The 19,534-nt window shown below is 38.5% G+C and overlaps 1 protein-coding gene across 3 annotated transcripts in view; it reads right to left on the reverse strand.

The window, feature by feature from the left end:
- PARP8 (poly(ADP-ribose) polymerase family member 8) overlaps positions 1 to 19,534 on the reverse strand; it is a 187,647-nt gene that overhangs the window by 85,389 nt on the left and 82,724 nt on the right. For all 3 annotated transcript variants that reach the window (XM_056112111.1, XM_056112112.1, XM_056112110.1), the window contains exon 4: positions 11,595 to 11,632. In XM_056112111.1, the coding sequence (XP_055968086.1) occupies positions 11,595 to 11,632 (38 nt within the window). The remainder of the gene's footprint in view (positions 1 to 11,594; positions 11,633 to 19,534) is intronic.

The raw sequence follows: 19,534 nt of genomic DNA on the forward strand, positions 1-19,534 counted from the left end.
GGAGTAGGCAGAAGTGCAGGCTTCCTTTACCCAGGGCTCGCCTTTCCACTGGTAATGGTTCTGCTGTTATCTGGTTTTGGATGGTTCTTTTTTTCTCCAGGAAGACTCAGACATAAAGTGATTTGGGTGTTGTGAGTCCTGATCATGCAGAGACATTAATCACGAATAATGTGGGTTTGGTTTCGTTCAAGGAGGCAGTTCAACATTCCACATCTTCTGGGCTCCCACCAGCTGGATCCTGCTGGAGGGGGTCTTCATCCCTGCACAGAGGCTCTGAGAGAGCAGGCAGTACCCCATCGTCTTTCGCCTCTGACCTGTGTGTGGGCAGGGAGGGCCATCACACCTGGCCTCTATGGATCTCCTTCACCCAGGCTGAGAGCAAACACCAAAAATGATTCAATCAATTCAGTGTTTTTCTTATTCACATTTGTCTTGGGGAAAAACTAGTGTTCTTCAAAAATTTAGGATATTTTCCTTGAAGTCTCTGAGAGCTATTAAATACTCCACCAGTTCACTAATAATTGTCCTATGCTAATAAAAACTGAGTGTTAAAAGTAGGTAAAAAGTTATTCTTTACACCTTTCAGTAACAATAATGCAAACCACAATGCATATAAGGGGAAGGAGAGAGAGAGAAACAGACAGAGACAGAGACAGAGAGACAGAGAGAGAAGAAAAGCACCTGCCATAAAGGCATGCTGGGGGAGGGGGTGGGTGTAGGGGGTGGTCGGAGGGAAGCTGGGGACATTGGTGCAAGGAAATGTAGACTGGTGTAGGGAATGCTGTCAGTACTGGAGTACTGTGAGATGGAAATCTAATCATGAACAGCTTTGCAAGGGTCTATCTCACAGTGATTCAATTAAAATAAATAAAAATAATTGTCCTACACTGTAGGACGGAGTGAGAGCACAGCAGATAGGGCATTTGCCTTGCACGTGGCAGACCTGGGTTCTCTTCCTCTGCCCCTCTCGGAGAGCCCAGCAAACTACCAAGAGTATTCTGCCCACACGGTAAAACCTGGCAAGCTACACATGATGTATTCGATATGCCAAAAACAGTAACAACAAGTCTCACAATGGAGACTAATTACTAGTGCCCGCTCGAGCAAATCAATAAAAAACAAAGGACAAACCAACGTTATCCTACAGTGCTACTGTTGGATAACATTGGTTTTTCCTTTCAGTCTTGCACGCAGAGAGCTTTGATTTATTGGATTACTCCCATCACAGTGCTCTCATTCCTCTGGGTTTATTTGTAACTTCTTTCTTTTTGCTGTTAACTTATAAATATTGTTTTTCTCTTCTCCTTAAATCCTTTGCATAGTTAATCCAGAGCAATGTCCTTTTTGTATAGACACAGGAAGACATTTAATGCTATGCTTTTGTAATTTGGAAGTAAACTGACTCTGAATGATATTTACCTCTTAGACTTCTGCTCTCTCGACCTAAGCCTCAGTTGTCCTTCTTTCTAGCACCCCCAAAGCAGGGTCCCGACAAGGGACTGGATGAACCCAGGGCAAGCTGTGATCTCTGTGCTACGTTGGCATCAAAATGGGCCTAGCAGAAGTGCCATAATGCTTACCTATAAGTTAAGAGCATGGTCATGGACAAATTTTGTCATGACCAAAACAGTAATAACTAAATTCGGACCCTGCTAGTGTTGGGAATGATTAATCCAGCCTGAGCACTGTAGTCTAGTTTGTGGTTTAATATCCCCAGGAGAGCCACCCTACAAACTCAATGTATCTCTTACTGTGTCCATACAAAATAACTAATTGTTAATTAAGTTATTGGACTAAAGAGAGCAGAAATACCCCTAAGTGGTATTTTGCCCTTGAGCTAGAAAGGCTTTTGATATGTTGATTTTGCTGCCAGATGAGGTAGTGGCTACCCTCAATGCTGGGGAGTTGGGGAGAGATGAGAGAAAGTGAGAGAGAGTGAGGGCAGCAAGATGGAGTGCAGAAAGACTAGAAAGGGGGACAGAATGCAGGGGAAGAATGCAGGGGCAGGCACATGGAGAGACGAGAGACGTGGCTGTGAGAGGGAACGTGGGGGAAATAAGTGGGAGAGACCAGAGGAGATGGGAATGAGGGGCAGTGTGAGACTGGAACGAGGGGCTTAGAGAGATTGGAACAGGCACATGGGGAGAATGGAATGAATGGCAACTGATCATCAATCCACCAACTTGGCCCTCGCTTCTTCCTTCATCCACCCATGGCTTGGGCTGCCCTGAGCGGGGAAGCGGCCCGAGTCTACCGAACCTGGGCAGCAAGAGGGAGAGCTGTCAGGGATCTCCCTAGCTGCCCAGAGAACATACACTGCACTACATTGCAATTATTTCTAAATTACAAAAAAATTACAAAATGCACAAAGTATTCCCCATAATAGTAGCATACCATGTCAATTTCTGCTGAGAGAAATTAAACGATCTTAAGTTTTCATAATATTGTGTCAGTACAGTGAGAACACGGTTTTAAAATGATAGATTACTAAGTCATTACTCTATGTCCAAAGAAACATCTGTACTGTTTTTAGATCTTGAGAAACAATTAAATGATGGTGATATATATATATATATATATATTCACAGTGTAGCTGCAAATGACTCTCAACAGATAAAAGTCTTTATGAGCCATTAATGAATGAGGGTATATGTTGAGGAAGAGAATTTACTTGAAACAAAATAGGTTTGCCTCATTTTCTTATTTTAATTGTAAATTTTGCCTTATTTAGTTGTTCTTTGCTTTTCAGAAGAATATTTTATTTAAGAGACTAGAAAGAAGGGAGAAAAGACAGGATGCCCCCCCCCCCAGTATGCCCAGTATGAATAGGAGGTCTCCTAGAAAGGAGCCCCTTACTTCGTTTTGAAGTGGGATCAAGGATGGATGATATTCGTGCTCATCAAGAGCAACAACGTGTTCAGAAAGAAAAGTTTCTGTACTTTTGTTTTTAACCACCGCATCACTACTTCAGTTTAGACTCTGACCACTTATCTGGATTCTCTTTGGACGATTTTTTCATGTTTTCATCAACAAGCCCTCCATTAAAGCCAGTATTTTCTTAAAACTCATATAGAGTCTTAATGATCTGAAGGTATTTCTTAAAAAGGTAGTCCCCAAGCAAATTGATCTCTTAAAACAAACAGAATGCTGGCAGAGATGTGGTGAAAAGCTGAACTCGCATCCTCTGATGATAGGAATGTTGCCTGATGCAATCCCTATGGAAAACTGTATGGAGGTTTCTCAGAGAATTGAAAACAGTTACCATATGACCCAACGATTCTACTTCTTGGTATCTGCCAACCAGGACACAAAAACACTCATTTAACAGGACATGTGCACAAAACTATTCACTGGAGCACATAGCACAACAGCTAGGATATGGAATAAACCTAGGTGCCAAACAAAAGGTGAATGGATAATGAAAGTATGATGTATACACGCAACGGGATACTCTGCAGCTGCAAGTAATGGTGAAACCATGCATTGTACTACAGTTTAGATGAAACTGCAGGATATCCTGTTAAGTGAAGTGAGTCAGAAGAACAAATACCAGATGATCTTACTTATCTGCAGTATATAGAATAACAGGAAAAGGGAATGCATGGTCTCAAAGTGGAGATGTCCAGAATACCCTTGACTTCTGAGAACAGAAACAAAGATAGAGAAAGAAAGAAACTGTGGGGCAGGAGGGTAATAAAGAGAGAGGGATGGGAGTTAACAGGGATAAGCTTCAGCACTTCAAGCAGGGCCTCAAGCATCTTCTCTACATTGATAATATATAGATGACGAATACGTGTGTACATAAACTATACCTCCAACAATACTGTAAGTACAAAATCAAAGCTACAACAATCAAATCTTAATATGTGCCTGTTAAGGAAACAGACTGGTTGGTGAGAGGGAGTCTGGAGACACTGGTGGAGAGAAGTTGATACTGGTGGTGGTAGCGGTGTTCGGGCATTATATATCTGAAACTCAGCTAAGATTAACTATGTAAATCACAGTGTCATAATATCAAATAAAATACATTTTTTTAAAAGCAGGCCTGTGAGGAAAAGGAGGATTAAAAAGGATTAGTAAAACACCAGATCTAATAGCTGACTACTGAGTAGGAGGAATGATCTAGAGAAATGCATAAAGTTGACAAAATACCATGCAATATCTCAGTGTCAGGCATAATAAGGATTTTATCAAATTATCAAGAGGTAAGTAAACTCTGCTTCAGGAAACAAGGTCATCATTAAGTCAATCTCAAGATCAAATGACATATATATATAGTTAAAAACTGAAGGCAGGGAGCTTAACTTGAGTATGTAATTTGGTGAATATAGGTTTGTAAAATTAAAACAGGATACTGTTGGGCCAGAGCTACAATACAGAGATTAAGATCTGTGTCTTGCATGTAGCTGACCCAAGTTCGATGCCTGTATCCCATATAGTCCCTTGAGTACCACCAGGAATAATACCTCAATGCATAACCAGAAGTAAGCCCTGAGCATCATTGGTATGGCCCCAAAACAAAACAAACCCAAAACGAAGATTATGCATTCAAATTTGGAATTTTCTATGAAATTGTCTATACATTTGTTATTTTTATAAGAATTCAGAAATTGGTATATTTTCATTTCTTGAGTGTTGTTCATTTAATTTAAACATACATAAAAGTTTCAAAATAATATCAACTAACTTTTCTTTATGATAGAACAGGCCAAATCACACAGAAGCCCAGAATAGAAATGACAGAAAATTGATCTCTTCCAATATACAGCCTAAAACTAGTTAGCACCCAACTGCTTTTAAGTACAATCACAGTCTACTCAGGTGAAAAAAAATTGCTTCTTGAAGATCATCTCAGCTCTATAATCGAGTCTATGTTTTTCTTTTCTGCAGTTGCTTAAATAATTACTCCTAAATCATCACCAAGCTATTCTGACATTTGTAATAAGAACATCATTCTTATCTAGAGGTAGGAAAGTAGGACATACAAAGGGTAATGAATGCATTTAAGGTAACAGAATGAGTCAGTGGCATAATAGAATGGTTTCAAAATCAGATTCCTTCACTGGTCTGCTCTCCCTTCCTTTTCTCATTAAACTTGTGGGGACAGTTATGTTCTTCTACATAATTGTTTGAAGAAGACCTGTAGCTTTTAATTAAAGGCAGTTAACAGTATGAATATTTTCTCTCTTCTCCCCTATCAGACTTTGCAAGCATTTCTGGAACTTCCATGAACAACTGGGGAGAGATGAGTAGAGAACTATGGGAAAGCATCTCCAAATATTGATTTTATTGTATTTCAAGTGCAACTGAATTTAAATCAAATCACTCCATTTCTTCATTATCATGTAGTACAGTTATGAGAAATAATCATAAATACTAATTATATTGGTTTCTTTATATCCTGATTATATCTTATGGATGGCATCCCCGAGCAAGTATTATCCCTATTTTAAAGCTGAGAAAGAAAATAAGCATTTAGTATATTATTCAAATATTTAAAACAATAACGCAGGCACTAAATGGTGAAATGAATACAAAATAAATGCTTTACTGCTTTCTGTCTTAGATTAAAAACTGGTACTCAATAATCATAAAAACATACAAATTACTGGGAGAAATCCCAACCACAGTTAAACTACCTAACTGGATGTAGAAAGCAAAGAGAATTAAAGAATTCAACTGTTCTTTCGGACCAGAGTCAATTATTGATGACTGCAAACAGACGCACTTGACACCTTAATCCTTCACTTTAGAGTCTTCTGAAACTTTGTACCAAATGAAATCCTTAAAATTTAAATAAACCGAAATGTATCAGATGGCTCTATTTGTTCACTTTATTTTTTGTACATGGTCATATTTCTTATATGAGCACCTAAGATTCAAAAGATATTCTCTAAACTTTTATAAACAAACTAAATTCAGAAGTAGATATACATGATCTAACATGTTAGCATTGTGAAATGGCAAAATTGTTTCCTAGAAAAATAAAGTGACATAATCCTGAATTTACAAGTCTATGCTACTTCACTTCTAGAGGGTGTAGAAAATCCTGTATTTTCAAACGTAGTAAAAAGTTAATCACTGACACATTAGTCAACAAAAGGGTGGGAAGGACTTTCCTGAGATATTAATAAGGGTATTATCAAAATCAGAACTGATAAATGCATAATGTATAACATTTTTTGAAATAATCTTTTGGCATAGAAAACATTTTAGGAAACATTTCAAGGGGGGAAAAACAATAAAAATACTCATAAAACAGAAATTTAAATGAAGAAATAACTGAGAGAATTATACATTGGTACTATATTTTAAATATATCAGTACATATTTACAAATTTACCTACTTGTGAACTTTCATGAAGAACACATAGTAAAATTATTTAAAATGATAATATTAGAAAAGAGCAGCAATTAGGCAGAAAAATAGGAAAACTCATACAGGACCAAACTAATATGAATACCAGTTTCAGAAAGATTTGCTTACAAATTCTTTCAAATATCAAAAGGTTTATTACTTCACCAATTTTACATATTTAATAGCAAAGTACACAACACAACACACATACCCTGATGAATTCATACAAACCAACAACAGGGATCGGTTAATACAACTTATCAATTTGTTCAAAACACAAAACGCATATGGAAGACATCTTAACAAATACCAGAGCTGAGTCTTACAAAGTTATATTACAAAAAAGAAGAAACTTAGTAAATGAGGAAAGGAATGAAACTCCCATTTCTGTAATGGCTTCTAGAAATCAAAAATTAAATTTTTGATTTTAAATCCTTTCATTTTGACAAGGGTTTGAGTGACAGCACAGCATTTGCCTTGAACGCGGCCAACCCGGCCAACCTGAGTTCAATTCCTCTGCTCCTCTCAGAGAGCCTGGCAAGCTACCGAGAGTATCTCGCCCGCACGGCAAAGCCTGGCAAGCTACCGTGACATATCCGATATGCCAAACACAGTAACAAGTCTCACAGTGTTACTGGGCCCACTCAAGCAAATCTATGAACAATGGGAAGACAGTGGTACAGAGAGTGCTACAATTCTGACAAAAAGAAAGAAGTTTTTATGTTGATTTTTAAAAATGATTCTTGAAGTTCTATCCATGCAATGGGAGAAAATACACAGGTACACATACTAAAAAGGAAGAGCAAAGTAGTAGTTTTCATACAATATAGACTCTGAAACCACAAAGAAAAGCAGATTAAAATTTATTAATGGGGAGGGGGTAGGAGATAGGGCTTGAGTCTGGATGCCATGTAGGTCCCCAGGCATCAACAGGTTTGGCCCTGGACAACCCCAGCACTGCTAAGTGACCCAGATATCCCCAGCACTGCTGGGCCTGTGCAGCATCACATCCGCAGACCCTAGAATTAACCAAACAGTCAGCTTGACATTGCCCGTGGAGTCTCCTGAACACTGTTTGGGACATCAATCCTACCCAATAAAAAATAAATATTTTTCATCAAAATAGATGTCTGTCACTGTCACTGTCCTCCCACGGTTCATCAATTTGCTCGAGCGGGCACCAGTAACGACTCCATTGTGAGACTTGTTAACTGTTTTTGGCATATTGAATACGTCATGGGTAGCTTACCAGGCTTTGCTGTGTGGGTGGAATGCTCTCGGGAGCTTGCCGAGCTCTCCCAGAGGGGTGGAGGAATCGAACCCGGGTTGGCCGCATGCAAGGAAAACCCCTACCCTCTATGATATTGCTCCGGCCCATATGTCTGTAGGAAAGCTATTTAACCTCTCTTGGCACATTACTTCAAACATAACATGTCACAAGAGTCCTTGTTCTTTCTACAGAGTCACATTTAGAACCCATTCATATGTATGAAAATAACAACGGATGTGTCAACCAGTTCAAAATTCTACTGAGACTGGGGTATGGTGCTGCCAGCAGGTCAATCTGTACCTGTGAGGTGAGTGTATCAGTAGCCTGATGGTGCCTTCAGACTTCTAGATACCCTAAAATTTCTGCTGTGTCTTTGGCCAGATCCCAAAAACTTGGGGCCAAGTTTACCAAGAAAGTAAATGGCCGAAAGTTAGGTATGTGGGAGACACACCCACAAACCACCTTCAGTTCAGATATATAATTGGAGATCAGATATATAATCTCTGGCTCCTGATCAAGTTGCTTAACAGCCATGATCCCAGAGACTCAGAGACAAATCTTGGAACCCAGTGACTTTTGGCAGAAATGCATTCAGTCCCTGAAGTAGGTTACCCGCATCGGGCCACCCCAGGTGGGAATAGGTTGTGTGCCTTGGCCTGTTCCCCCTGGTGGCTTGGTGGCCGCCATCCTCCAGAGGCCTTTGGACAGTTAGGTTTGGGCTCACAGTGAGGAGACACGAGGGGCCTCACAGGATGGGGGTGGAGCCAGCCCATTCCTCCTTTCCCTAATGAGACACCAAGTCGTCACCCACGAACCGCCTCTCTGGCTCCTGATCAAGCTGCTTAATGGTCAAGATCCCAGAGACTCAGGAACAAATCTCGGAACCCAGCAGGTTTTGGCAGAAATCCCTCCATATTTAATTGTAAAATTTTGGGATTCCAAAATCACGCAGCCACTACTGCAGCCGCACGTCATCATATGTTATTCATAACCAGCAATAAAAAACAAACTGTCTAAGGTTACCTTTTCAGCAGATCTGAGTGTTGGGGAGCGATAGCACAGTGGTAGGGCGTTTGCCTTGCACGCAGCCAACATGGCCGACCCGAGTTCGATTCCTCCACCCCTCTCGGAGAGCCCGGCAAGCTACCGAGAGTATCTCGCCTGCACGGGCAGAGCCTGGCAAGCTCCCCGTGACATATTCGATATGCCAAACACAGTAACAACAAAGTCTCCAATGGAGACGTTACTGGGCCCGCTCGAGCAAATTGATGAACAAAGGGAGGGCCTTTACCTTTACCTTTAGTAATGATAGGTCTGGTGTCGAAATATTGAATGTAATCAAAGTAGAGAGGGAGAGAGTAATGTGGAAATCATTTGCCCCACAGGTAGGGGGAGGGTGTGGGATGGGTGACATACTGGGGTTTTTGGTGGTGGAAAATGAGCACTGGTGAAAGGACGGGTGTTTCATCATTGTATGACTGAGACTTAAACCCAAAAGATTTGTAACTGCTCTCACGGTGATTCAATAAATAAATTTATTTTAAAAAGGGGGTAAAAAGCATGGTGGAGTTCATGCCCAATTCAATCAGTCTAATCAATGTCTGAATAAATAGCAATACTCCTACATTTAAAAAAAAATTCTATTGAGAAAGCTCTAATATCCCTCGCCTATCTCTGTACTGTCTTTACATCCCTTTTCACGTTAGAAGTGAAATTACATTAGAAATTCAATGTAATTCAACAAACTTAGCATTTCAACCTTAAATTGAATCCAAGTTTTTAAAGGCTCAATTTGAAAGTTTCCATTTTTGTTTATTCTATGTTCATTTTCTCTTACCGGGGTAAAAAAATAAGCCACAAGAGGGAGCTATACATATGTTTCACTTGGGTTACTAAAGGCATCTTCTGCCCTATTTCCTTCAGTGATGCAGAGTAAGTCACTATATTCAAGTTGGGTTTTGATTTGTGACATTATTTCTATCTCCTAACTTAAGATCCTGTGGCTTAGCTTTCAAGGAGCTGCCCCAGATAAGGAGCACAACAAGTAGAAAATTTATAGTAAATAGTGAAGCTTGTATTTTCCAAGCAAACGAATACTTGACATCAAAAACATGCTAAATTATACAAAGGAGAGGGCCAAGGACAAAACTACTGCTAAAAAAGCACTTGTGAATATTTCATGCCCTGCTTCTTCTAACAATATCTTTCTAGCATAGTTTCTATACTGCTATTTAAAAATAGGTGTATCTAATGATGAGTTATCCCCAAAATCAGATCAAGATACTCTACTAACTATATATGGCTGCTATATCTGGGGAAGCAATACATAATGTGGTATAATATACTACATATTTTTAAATACAGTGCATTCAAGCAAAAGATGGTTAATTTCTGAAATTTTTTTATGCACCCTTTAAACTTATAAAAAAATAAATGGATAATGTAAGCTGTCATAGAAAATAATTTAACTGCTAACGAAATGTTTTGAAATCTCAGAAAATAAGCTATTTATTCTTAATACTCAAATTATATAAATTTTCATTAATCTAGTTCTTTTCATACAGAAAAATATGATTCGGACATAAGTAAAAAGCGCTAAATTTTGATATTAATCGAAATTATGACTCCAGATCACATTATGACTCAGATTACAACAGTAGTTTTGTATCATTCTGATTTTATTAAGGATTGTTGGAATATGAAAAGTGTGTGTATGAGGGAAACAGATACTGTCATTTAAAATGTTTTTCTTTGTCAAAGAATATAAGTAATAGAATCTTTTTCTCAGAGTGAAAAGTTATATTTGATCTCTTATTCAAAATAAAATCATAGACGTCACTACCGGTGAAAAAAATAGGATGAGAAATATCTTGCTTTTATGTCTTCAAATTAATGTGACAAAGTAACATCTTGTGCTCTGATGCCAAGAGATTACAGAGTCTAGAAATAAGTCTGAGACCAGGTAGAGACTCCAAGGGTTGGAGCCTAGGCTTTGCATGTGGGAAGCCTGGGTCCAATGAAGGCACTACACGATCCCCCAAGCACTGTTGGGAGTGACCCCTGAGCACGGAGCTAGGAGAATTCCTCAAGCACTCCAGAGTGTGAAAAGGAGGAGGGGGTAAAGGAGAGGAAGAGGGAGAGGAAAGAGAAGAGAGGCAGAGAAGGAGAGAGAGATAAGAAAGAGAGAGAGCGAGGAAAGGCAGAGAAACAGGAATGGAGAGTAGGAAAGGAGAGAGCGGGAAGAAAAGTGAAGGGAGCAGAGGGGAAGGATGGAAAAGATAAGAAAAGGGAACGAGCAGAAAGCAAAAGAAAGAAGGAAAGAAGAAAATCAGAAATAAAATTGACTGGTTCGGAATAAACATTCACACATTCTGATTTCTGTGAACAAGTGCAGAATTAGTATTATATTTCAGGGGGCATGGTGAGGTCAGCTGTATATATATATAGTGTCTAGCGCAGTCCAGTGGCACAACCCACAGACTTGGGGCTACAGGGCTCAAATCCTACTTCCTTCTACTTTAAGTAATGGCTTCACCAAATGGGAATATGATGGTAATAATTTCATTGCACTATTGTTAGAATTTCTTAATTGTAAATATATTTAGAAAAGAAAGATAAGCTTGTTTGTTTTTAACACTCCAAAACGCAAAATGAAGTTTAAAAAAAAAAACAAATAAACCAGCTTAGAGACTATTTATTTGCTATAACTGTAATGATCTTATCTCTAGGTTGAAGCTATCACAGACACTTATGCAAACCTCTTTCAGTGAGAAACTTACTTAAGTTTTCTCAATGTACCTTACTAATAACCAAAAGAACTCTGTCTATAGCTTTGGGTCTTCTAATGCTAACACATACATCTACAGATACACCTGTAAATTTTTTTACAACTCTCAAATAAACAGATTCAAAGTAGTCATGACAAGAGTATTTATAGTAAAAAAAGTGACAAGAAGACAAACATACCTGGATAATCTTCAGATACATGTACTGAGTAGGAGACACTGTTAAAAGAAAAAAAGAGAAAGCAGGCTTAGATTACTCTAAAGGTTTATATGCTTGAAAATAACAAATAAAGTCCATGTTATATAAAAATATTTAGTATAAACCAAGTACATTTAAAATAGACTAAAATTTCTTTCAGATTTGATTTAAGACACTTAGAAATCTGAGATATATTATTCAAGAATGTAAGTGAATTTTGAAATGTGTTTCTCCTAATAAAGGCATTTTAGTACAGAACAGTCTTCTAAGCATAGTGCTAATAGTCCCTAATTTGTGATCAGTTGTACAGTTTGCACAGATATCACCAAATAAATTTCTCTGTTTTTTGAGGGGTGGGGGGGTTACACCAGCAGTGCTCAGGGGTTACTCCTGGATATGCATTCAGGAATCACTTCTCAGGTGATAAGGGAACTATATGGGTTGCTGGCGTCTGAACCAGGGTCAGCAGTGAGGAAGGCAAGTGTCTTACTCCCCCACCCCCATACTACCTATTTGGTCCCTAAATCACTTTCTCTTGCCAAAAATAAAGCATTGCTTCCACTTAAAATAGTAGTCAAGAATTTAAGCAATTATTTTAATACTGTTTCCCAAACTGTTGACTCTGCCTTAGAAACCTGTCCTTTACTTCAAAAACTTCCGATATGACAGCTACTCATCAGCCAGTTTTTCATCATCACTATATATATATATATATATATATATATATATATATATATATATATAAAGTCACCTCCTGTTCTCAGGACTGAGCTATTTCTAAAAACGCATTTTAATCATTTCACAACTCTCTTTCAGTAACTGCATGCCTCTGTGTACTTATATCACAAATGTGAATTTATCATATTGGTTTGTTCTCTTTTCTAGCTGTCAACTAGAAAGAAAATCTTTTAAGTTAAGAACATTAAGTCACTTCATTCATATTTATTCATTCATTTTTTTAAGCAAAAAATAAAAGGTCATGTATTTTGGAGCTTGACACACAGTTCCTATGGAATTATTAGCCAATTAAATGGATCAGTAGGGATGCCACCTGCCACAGAAAAGTCAATACTGAGTTTGAGTTCAGTTGACTTGTTAAGACCAAAAACTAAATAATAATAATTTGATTCTCTTGGAAAGAACATATGAGAGACAAAATATTTTTCAAAGTTTATTCACATAGTGAATCTAACACAATCTAAAATTACTTAACATGTGAGAAAACATAAATATCGATCCCAGAAGAAGGAAAATGCAGAAGGAAAATGGTAAAGTATGCCTAAATCTAATCCCATCAAGCACTACTTTAAATATGAATTTAAAGTAGTTAAGTTTAAATTTAGCAAAGATGACCAGAATGGTTAAAAAAAAATCTCAGGGCCAGAAAGATAGCAGAAAAGGGCTGGAGTGCATGTACAAGTTCCAGAATCAGGGAACCGGCACATGATCCCCTCCCCAAGCACATGGATGGTTCCAGTAGTCCTCAGTACTACCCACGGTGAGCACTGAATCATCAGAATCACTGAGTCAGGCAGAGAATCATCAGCCAGTGGTCCCCAGGTCTCTGAGTACTGCTGGAGAGTCCCCACTCTTAAAAAGATCCAATTCAAACAATACTGAAGAGATTTTCATTCCATGTAAAAATGCTGATAGACGGAAAGGAATGAACGGTACGTGGAAACTACAAGCCTCAGAAGACTGCACTGTTTAAATAAACGACAAAGACTTCAAGCAACACAGAGATCATGCAGCATGATAAAAGGATTCGTTCATCAAGGTAAAGACACAACAATCATTAAATGCATGTGTACCCAACAACAGAACTTCAAAATATGTGAAACATGAAAAAAAAAATGTGGCCAGATTAAAAGTAGAAACAGATGGTTCATTAATCATAGTTTTAAAAATTAAGAGAACCAGAGGCCCATCCCCCCCAAGAAATGGAAGACAGAGAAAATATAACTTGTAAAGAATACTACAACTACAGAATATCCTTTTAAACACACAGGATTTGTTCACCAAAGATCATACACTAGGATATCAGTAGAATAAATGTGGGTGGATGGGTGGTCAGGATCCACCAGAGTTCCTCTCCTGGGTTTCCTAGTTCCTCCTGTCCTAAAGATCTTTATTCCTGGAAAAACAGCCACTGTCCACTGCCATTAAGGCAACTACCTTGCACGCAGTAGATCTTGGTTCAATCCCTGACACTGTGCATGGTTCACCAAGCATCACCAGGGGAGAAATACGAGCCCAGAACCAGGGGTAAGCCCCAAGTACTGTTGCGTGTAGCCCAAAAATACCAACCCTATCTTTCAAAAAAAACAGCCATTGCCTTTGGGTCAATAGGTGTAGGTGGCAATATGTCCACTGCCTATAAGAGGCCCTGGGCTTGATCCCTATCAACAAGCCGAAACAAAAAAATCTTTTTTTTTTTTTAAAAGCCACTGCCTTTTGGAATCTGTGAAAGGACTTTGGACTTTGTGACTGTGGCCACAAGATAGTTTACTTCTCTCTCAGAACCACTGGGATGGTACAGTAATCCTGGACACCAAGAGCAAAGTCATATCCTTGGGTACTTAAACTAAAGTGTCAGTCAGGTCCTGTGAATCGCTGATGGAGTAGAAATCCCAGACCCCTTGATCGCTAATTTGGGGGACTCCAAGGGTCGCCCACAAAAGGGGAAAATTATTAATAGATCAAATTTTGAGAAAACTATCCTTTGAAAAAGTAAAACTTCATTGCTCAATTAATTCAAGAAGCATTTTTTGGTAACTTGGCAGAAACAAAATATGATATTAATGCTAAATAAGACTGAAGTAGAAATAAAATCATATTAATGAACTCAGAGGAAAATAAGATGAAACATAATGGATAGATAGACAAAGTACAATTGTTTATTTTACTTTTAAGTATAGACTCAAATAAAGTTGTACAGAGAATATAAATAGTTCACATATCCTTCCCCCCCATTGACTGAACTTCAGTATGTACAGTACAACAGAAGCAGGCAGGCAGGCAGGGGAGCCCTCTGGCAATGTATTTCAAGCAAACATAAAACCAAGATGTGATCTGAAAGGAGCTCCGGCACCAGCCCCAGCTCCAGACTGAGGACGCCAACCCAAACCTGTGTACAGGGCTCCCTCAGGAGTGGATCTGGCACAAACAGAGGCCTTACTAAGACTAAATAAAAGGAGACCTACATAATTCAATTTTTTTTTCCTTGACAATGCTCCACAATAGGACTGTTACCTGCACAGAAAGACCCATGCTTGGGCAGCTTGAAAAAGGTCTGGAAAATCATCTTTGCGAAGTCAGCCCTGCAGTCCCCATGACACAGATGCCCACACCTCTCGGCACTTAATGGAACACTCCATTTGAGGATTACCTGCATCCCAACTTAGGGTGAATAGTGCTTTTCTGTACAGGGCCCTCTCTTGCTCTTTTCCCTCTTACTACTTTCCAGTACTGATCTCCCTGTTTACCCATAACTAGGTGGCAACAACCTATAAATACACGTTATTCTGAGTATAGATCTATGGCATTTTATTTCATTTGATTCACATACACACTACCACAAATCCAGACACAGAAATCCTGCCAACATTACCCTTATGTTATCTTCTTTATGTCATATTTGTCTTCCTTTACTCCAAAATTCCCAATGCTAGGCAGCCACTAATTGGATCCTCAGCTCAATCATTCTATTTCAATTTTTTTCTGCACTGCACTGCACTGCACTGTCCTCCTCTTGTTCATCGATTTGCTCATGCGGGCCCAGTAACATCTCCACTGTGGGACTTGTTGTTACTGTGTTTGGCATATAGAATACGTCTTGGTAGCTTGCCAGGCTTTGCCGTGTGGGCGAGATACCCTGGGTAGCTTGCCAGTCTCTCTGAGAAAAGCGAAGGAATCAAACCGGGGTCAGCCAGGCCGGGAGCATGCATGGCAAAAGCCCCACCCGCTGGAAGCACAACAGATGAAACAAAATAGCATTTTAACGCTAGACTCATATATTTAAAAAAATATATTATGATAGACAATAGAATTGGTTGAAGAGGAAATAGGTCAGAGTAGGAAACTATTAGAGTAGTAAAATATGAGTAACTACCAGTGGGGGAAGGAGAGGGCAGACCAAATGGCAGATGCTGGATCCCAGCCAAGAGTCCAGCTTTGGGAATCACAGTCCTGAATTAAATGCCAAGACTTGGAAGATAAAATAACCATGGCTCAAACAAGCAAGAGGAAAACATAGACTATGACCCCAAATGGATTTATTTTCCACAACTCATTCCTTTATTCAGTGGAACTGTACTATGGAGAAATGACATTATTAATGATCGAGGCAAACCTTCATTTGGCAGTAGTACTATGTGACGAAAGTTTGGAACCTTGTCCAGAGATTATATTCAGCACTAAGCTGAATTGATTCCCAACAGTCCTCCATCTTATCCAACAACAGTTGGCTTCATTTTTCATCCAAATCAATGTCTAAATCCAAAATGAAGCCTTACTACATTCTCAATTCTATCCCCAATGAGGGTGCCTGTTACAGTTATGATTAAACAAACAAGAGTCAAATTCTCTCTTTATCATGGCTCTCTGGGAAGCAAAGGAAAAGTTATTCAACACCTGGGCTTCAGTGTCTTTCTGGTAAAAATATGAGAATCGAGACCTACCTTACAAGTCTGCTGTAATGATTTAATGGCCTAACAGCTGTAAAGCCCCTGAATAATGCCAGACACATAGCAGCAGGTGCTGAGTAACTTTAGTCCGCTTCCAGCACAAGAAATGAAAATGTACAAGACTGAAATTTTACATGAACAAATGTTCTCTGGGGAACTCAATTTCTAAAACAACATAATATATATTTCATTTATCAGACACCAAAGCTAACACGGATGATTTTATTTTACAGTTGCATTATCTCATGATAGGAGGAGACATGATCATACCTAATTTCTCAAATACAAAATAGAAGAAAAGCCTCTACAAAATGATTCAGCAGATCCTTACGCTAAAGCATTTTCTTGGTAGTATACTGGAAGGAAAATCACCAGGGCTGTAAAATTTGAATTAGTTTCACTGTATGGCTCACAGAGTTCTGAGGGAAACAATCTAGTAGAAGCAGACATGGATGATTAAACTGAAGGATCTAACAGGGCCAAAGAAAGATCCAAAAACCAAACTCTCAAGCTCAGATAGATTTAAGGGTAAAGTTTGCAAGTACTGTACAGAACAAACGTACACACAAAAAACTAAAATATGGTGATGTCAATGTGAATTACTTCAATATAAAAATGAAAAACAATACTTGCAGCAATCTCCAAGTTGTGATGCGGGCAAAAGTGACGTGAGAATTTTGGAATTATTGTATAACTGAAACCCAAGCACAAAAAAAAATTGTAAGTCTAAAAAAAAAAGAATTTTGGAATACACTAAATTACAAATCTACTGGGCTGGAGTGGTAGTACGGAGGACTGATCTCTTGCCTTGCACGCAGCCTATGTGGATTCAATTATTGGCAACCCATATGGTCCCCCAAGCCCTGCCAGGAGTTATCCTGGAGCATACAGCCAGGAGTAAGCCCTAAGCACCGTTGGGTATGGCCCAAAAACAAAAACTACAAATCCATTGAGGTATTCAGATCAGTCTCTCCATGGTAGGCATAAGCTTTAGAGCACTCAGTATCAAGTTCTTAATCTCACAAATTTAAAGCTAAAATCTAAAAATTATTTCTACTATCTCAATCATTTTTTTAAATGATTGCTCCCACCATATCCCCCTATTAGCCTCTATCCCAAAGATTTAATCACCAACAGTGTCTAAAATAGAATTCCTGGAGCACCCTTAGATTAATATCTACCTAACCTCCCTACTTATATATTTTTAAATCCTATAATTAATTATTTTGTTTCTGGGGATAAAACTCAGGGCCTCATACATGCTCTACTAACTAGCTATACCCCAGTCTGTAAGGTCACCAATGTAACTAAACTGAAAACTTTCTTTTTTGGGGGGGGGGGGGAATCACACCCTGCAATGCACAAGGGCCATTTCTTGCTCTGCACTCAGGAATGACTCCTGGCGGTGCTCAGGGGACCATATGGGATGCTGGGAATCGACCCCAGCTCGGCCGCGTGCAAGGCAAACGCCCTCCCCACTGTGCTATCGCTCCAGCCCCTACACACTTGCTTTTTACCATTCTATTCTTTCTGAAATGTTTGCGAAGACCCAAGCTTAGGCCTAGCTGTAAGGCTCACAAAACTAAGAAAACTCATTAAAGCATTAAGAACTGGGACCAGAGAAATAGTACAGAGGATAAGGCACTCACTTTGCATGTACCCTACCAGAATTAGACCTCTGACACCACATATGGTTCCCCCAGCAATGCCAGGAGTAGTTCCTGAGTACAGAGCCAGGAGTAAACTCTGAATATAGTTTAACGTGCCTTCTCTTTCCCATGAAATATTAAGTATGATGCTAATGGAAAATGGAATTTCTGATATAATAGAAAAGGGAACTAAGATTGAAAGGTTAAGTTTCCAATCAAAAAGAGGTACTGAATCAATATATGAGTTTTCTAAGTGAGCCCCTTGTGTTTTATTTTTTTGCCATCTTGTAAACCAGATTCCCGCATCCGGAATTTATACTTTCTCAACATCATTATTTTCTTCTTTGATGAAAAGTGTGACACCACCACTTCTACATGGGTAACATTAAGCTAATATAGCTCTGTAACTTACTCTTCCTTTAACCTTAATTTACCAAATCTGTATTTACCTCTTGAACTTTATCAAGAGATAAACATGGAGTAGAAGTAACTTTCCTTCTAAAGTAGCAACGCCAGTATCCTACTTTTTAACCACATCTTCACAACTCCTAGCTCTTAATCCTAGGCCTATCCTCTGGCACCTTCAGTCCTCAGGATTTAGTTCAAGACATGCCTTCCTGTCTTTTTCCTTCCAGATGCAATCATAGATTGTACACTACCTTCAATTCATTCCTTGTGTATCCGGAGTCCTTCATTTGCATGCACACTATATACCTAACCTACAGTTGTCAAACCAAAGCTTAAGTCATTTTGGGATTCTCAAAACCAAGGTCTGGACTCAGTACTGCTGGGAATAATAGTGGAGCAAGGAGGCTCAACACTAGCAATCACAACTTTGCTCAATGACCTAAAAGTCCACCCCTCAATTATTTATTTTTCAGTTATTTCCTTTAAAATCTACATGACTGTCTAACCCTATAATTAACTTCCCCTTTATTATCCATGTCAAGATGAAACAGATTTTGCTAAGGTTCTTCTCTGTAGGCAATTTCAATAATTTCCCAAACCAATCACATGATATTCATACTTCTCTCTCGCTCCCATGTGGAATGAAATGTCTAATCCTTCACCTAAACTATTCAATTTACTTCATATATAGATCTCATAGACTTACACTCCTTTATATCTTTTCCCATTAATTTAATATAGGAATTCCACAATTTGGAATTAATCAAGCACTTAAGTATGGAAGTATTGAAATATTTATGCACAAAGATATTAGCAGTTTTCATATAAAAGAGAATAAGTACCCTAAAGAGCAAAATGCCAATAATGAGACCAGAAAACTATTACATACACACAATATAACACAAAAGTTATAATGTAAAATGATACGTTTTTAGATTTATTAAACACATACAAAACTTCAACTATTTCAACATTTTTATTACAAATGTATTGATTAATATCAACTGCAAGTCTAGATCGACAGAAACATGGTTTGACAAATGATAAATTTTAGTAGCTGTTATCTCTTAGTTATTGGATTTAATGAGACCTATTCTTTCTGTGTAGCTATCTAATAAATTTTAAAATTTCATTTTATAGGTATTATATTTTAAAGTTGAAGAATGTCTTTTAGTTTGCA

This window comes from Sorex fumeus, unplaced genomic scaffold (genome assembly GCF_029834395.1).
Source record: "Sorex fumeus unplaced genomic scaffold, SorFum_2.1 ptg000015l, whole genome shotgun sequence".
Lineage (NCBI taxonomy): Eukaryota > Metazoa > Chordata > Mammalia > Eulipotyphla > Soricidae > Sorex > Sorex fumeus.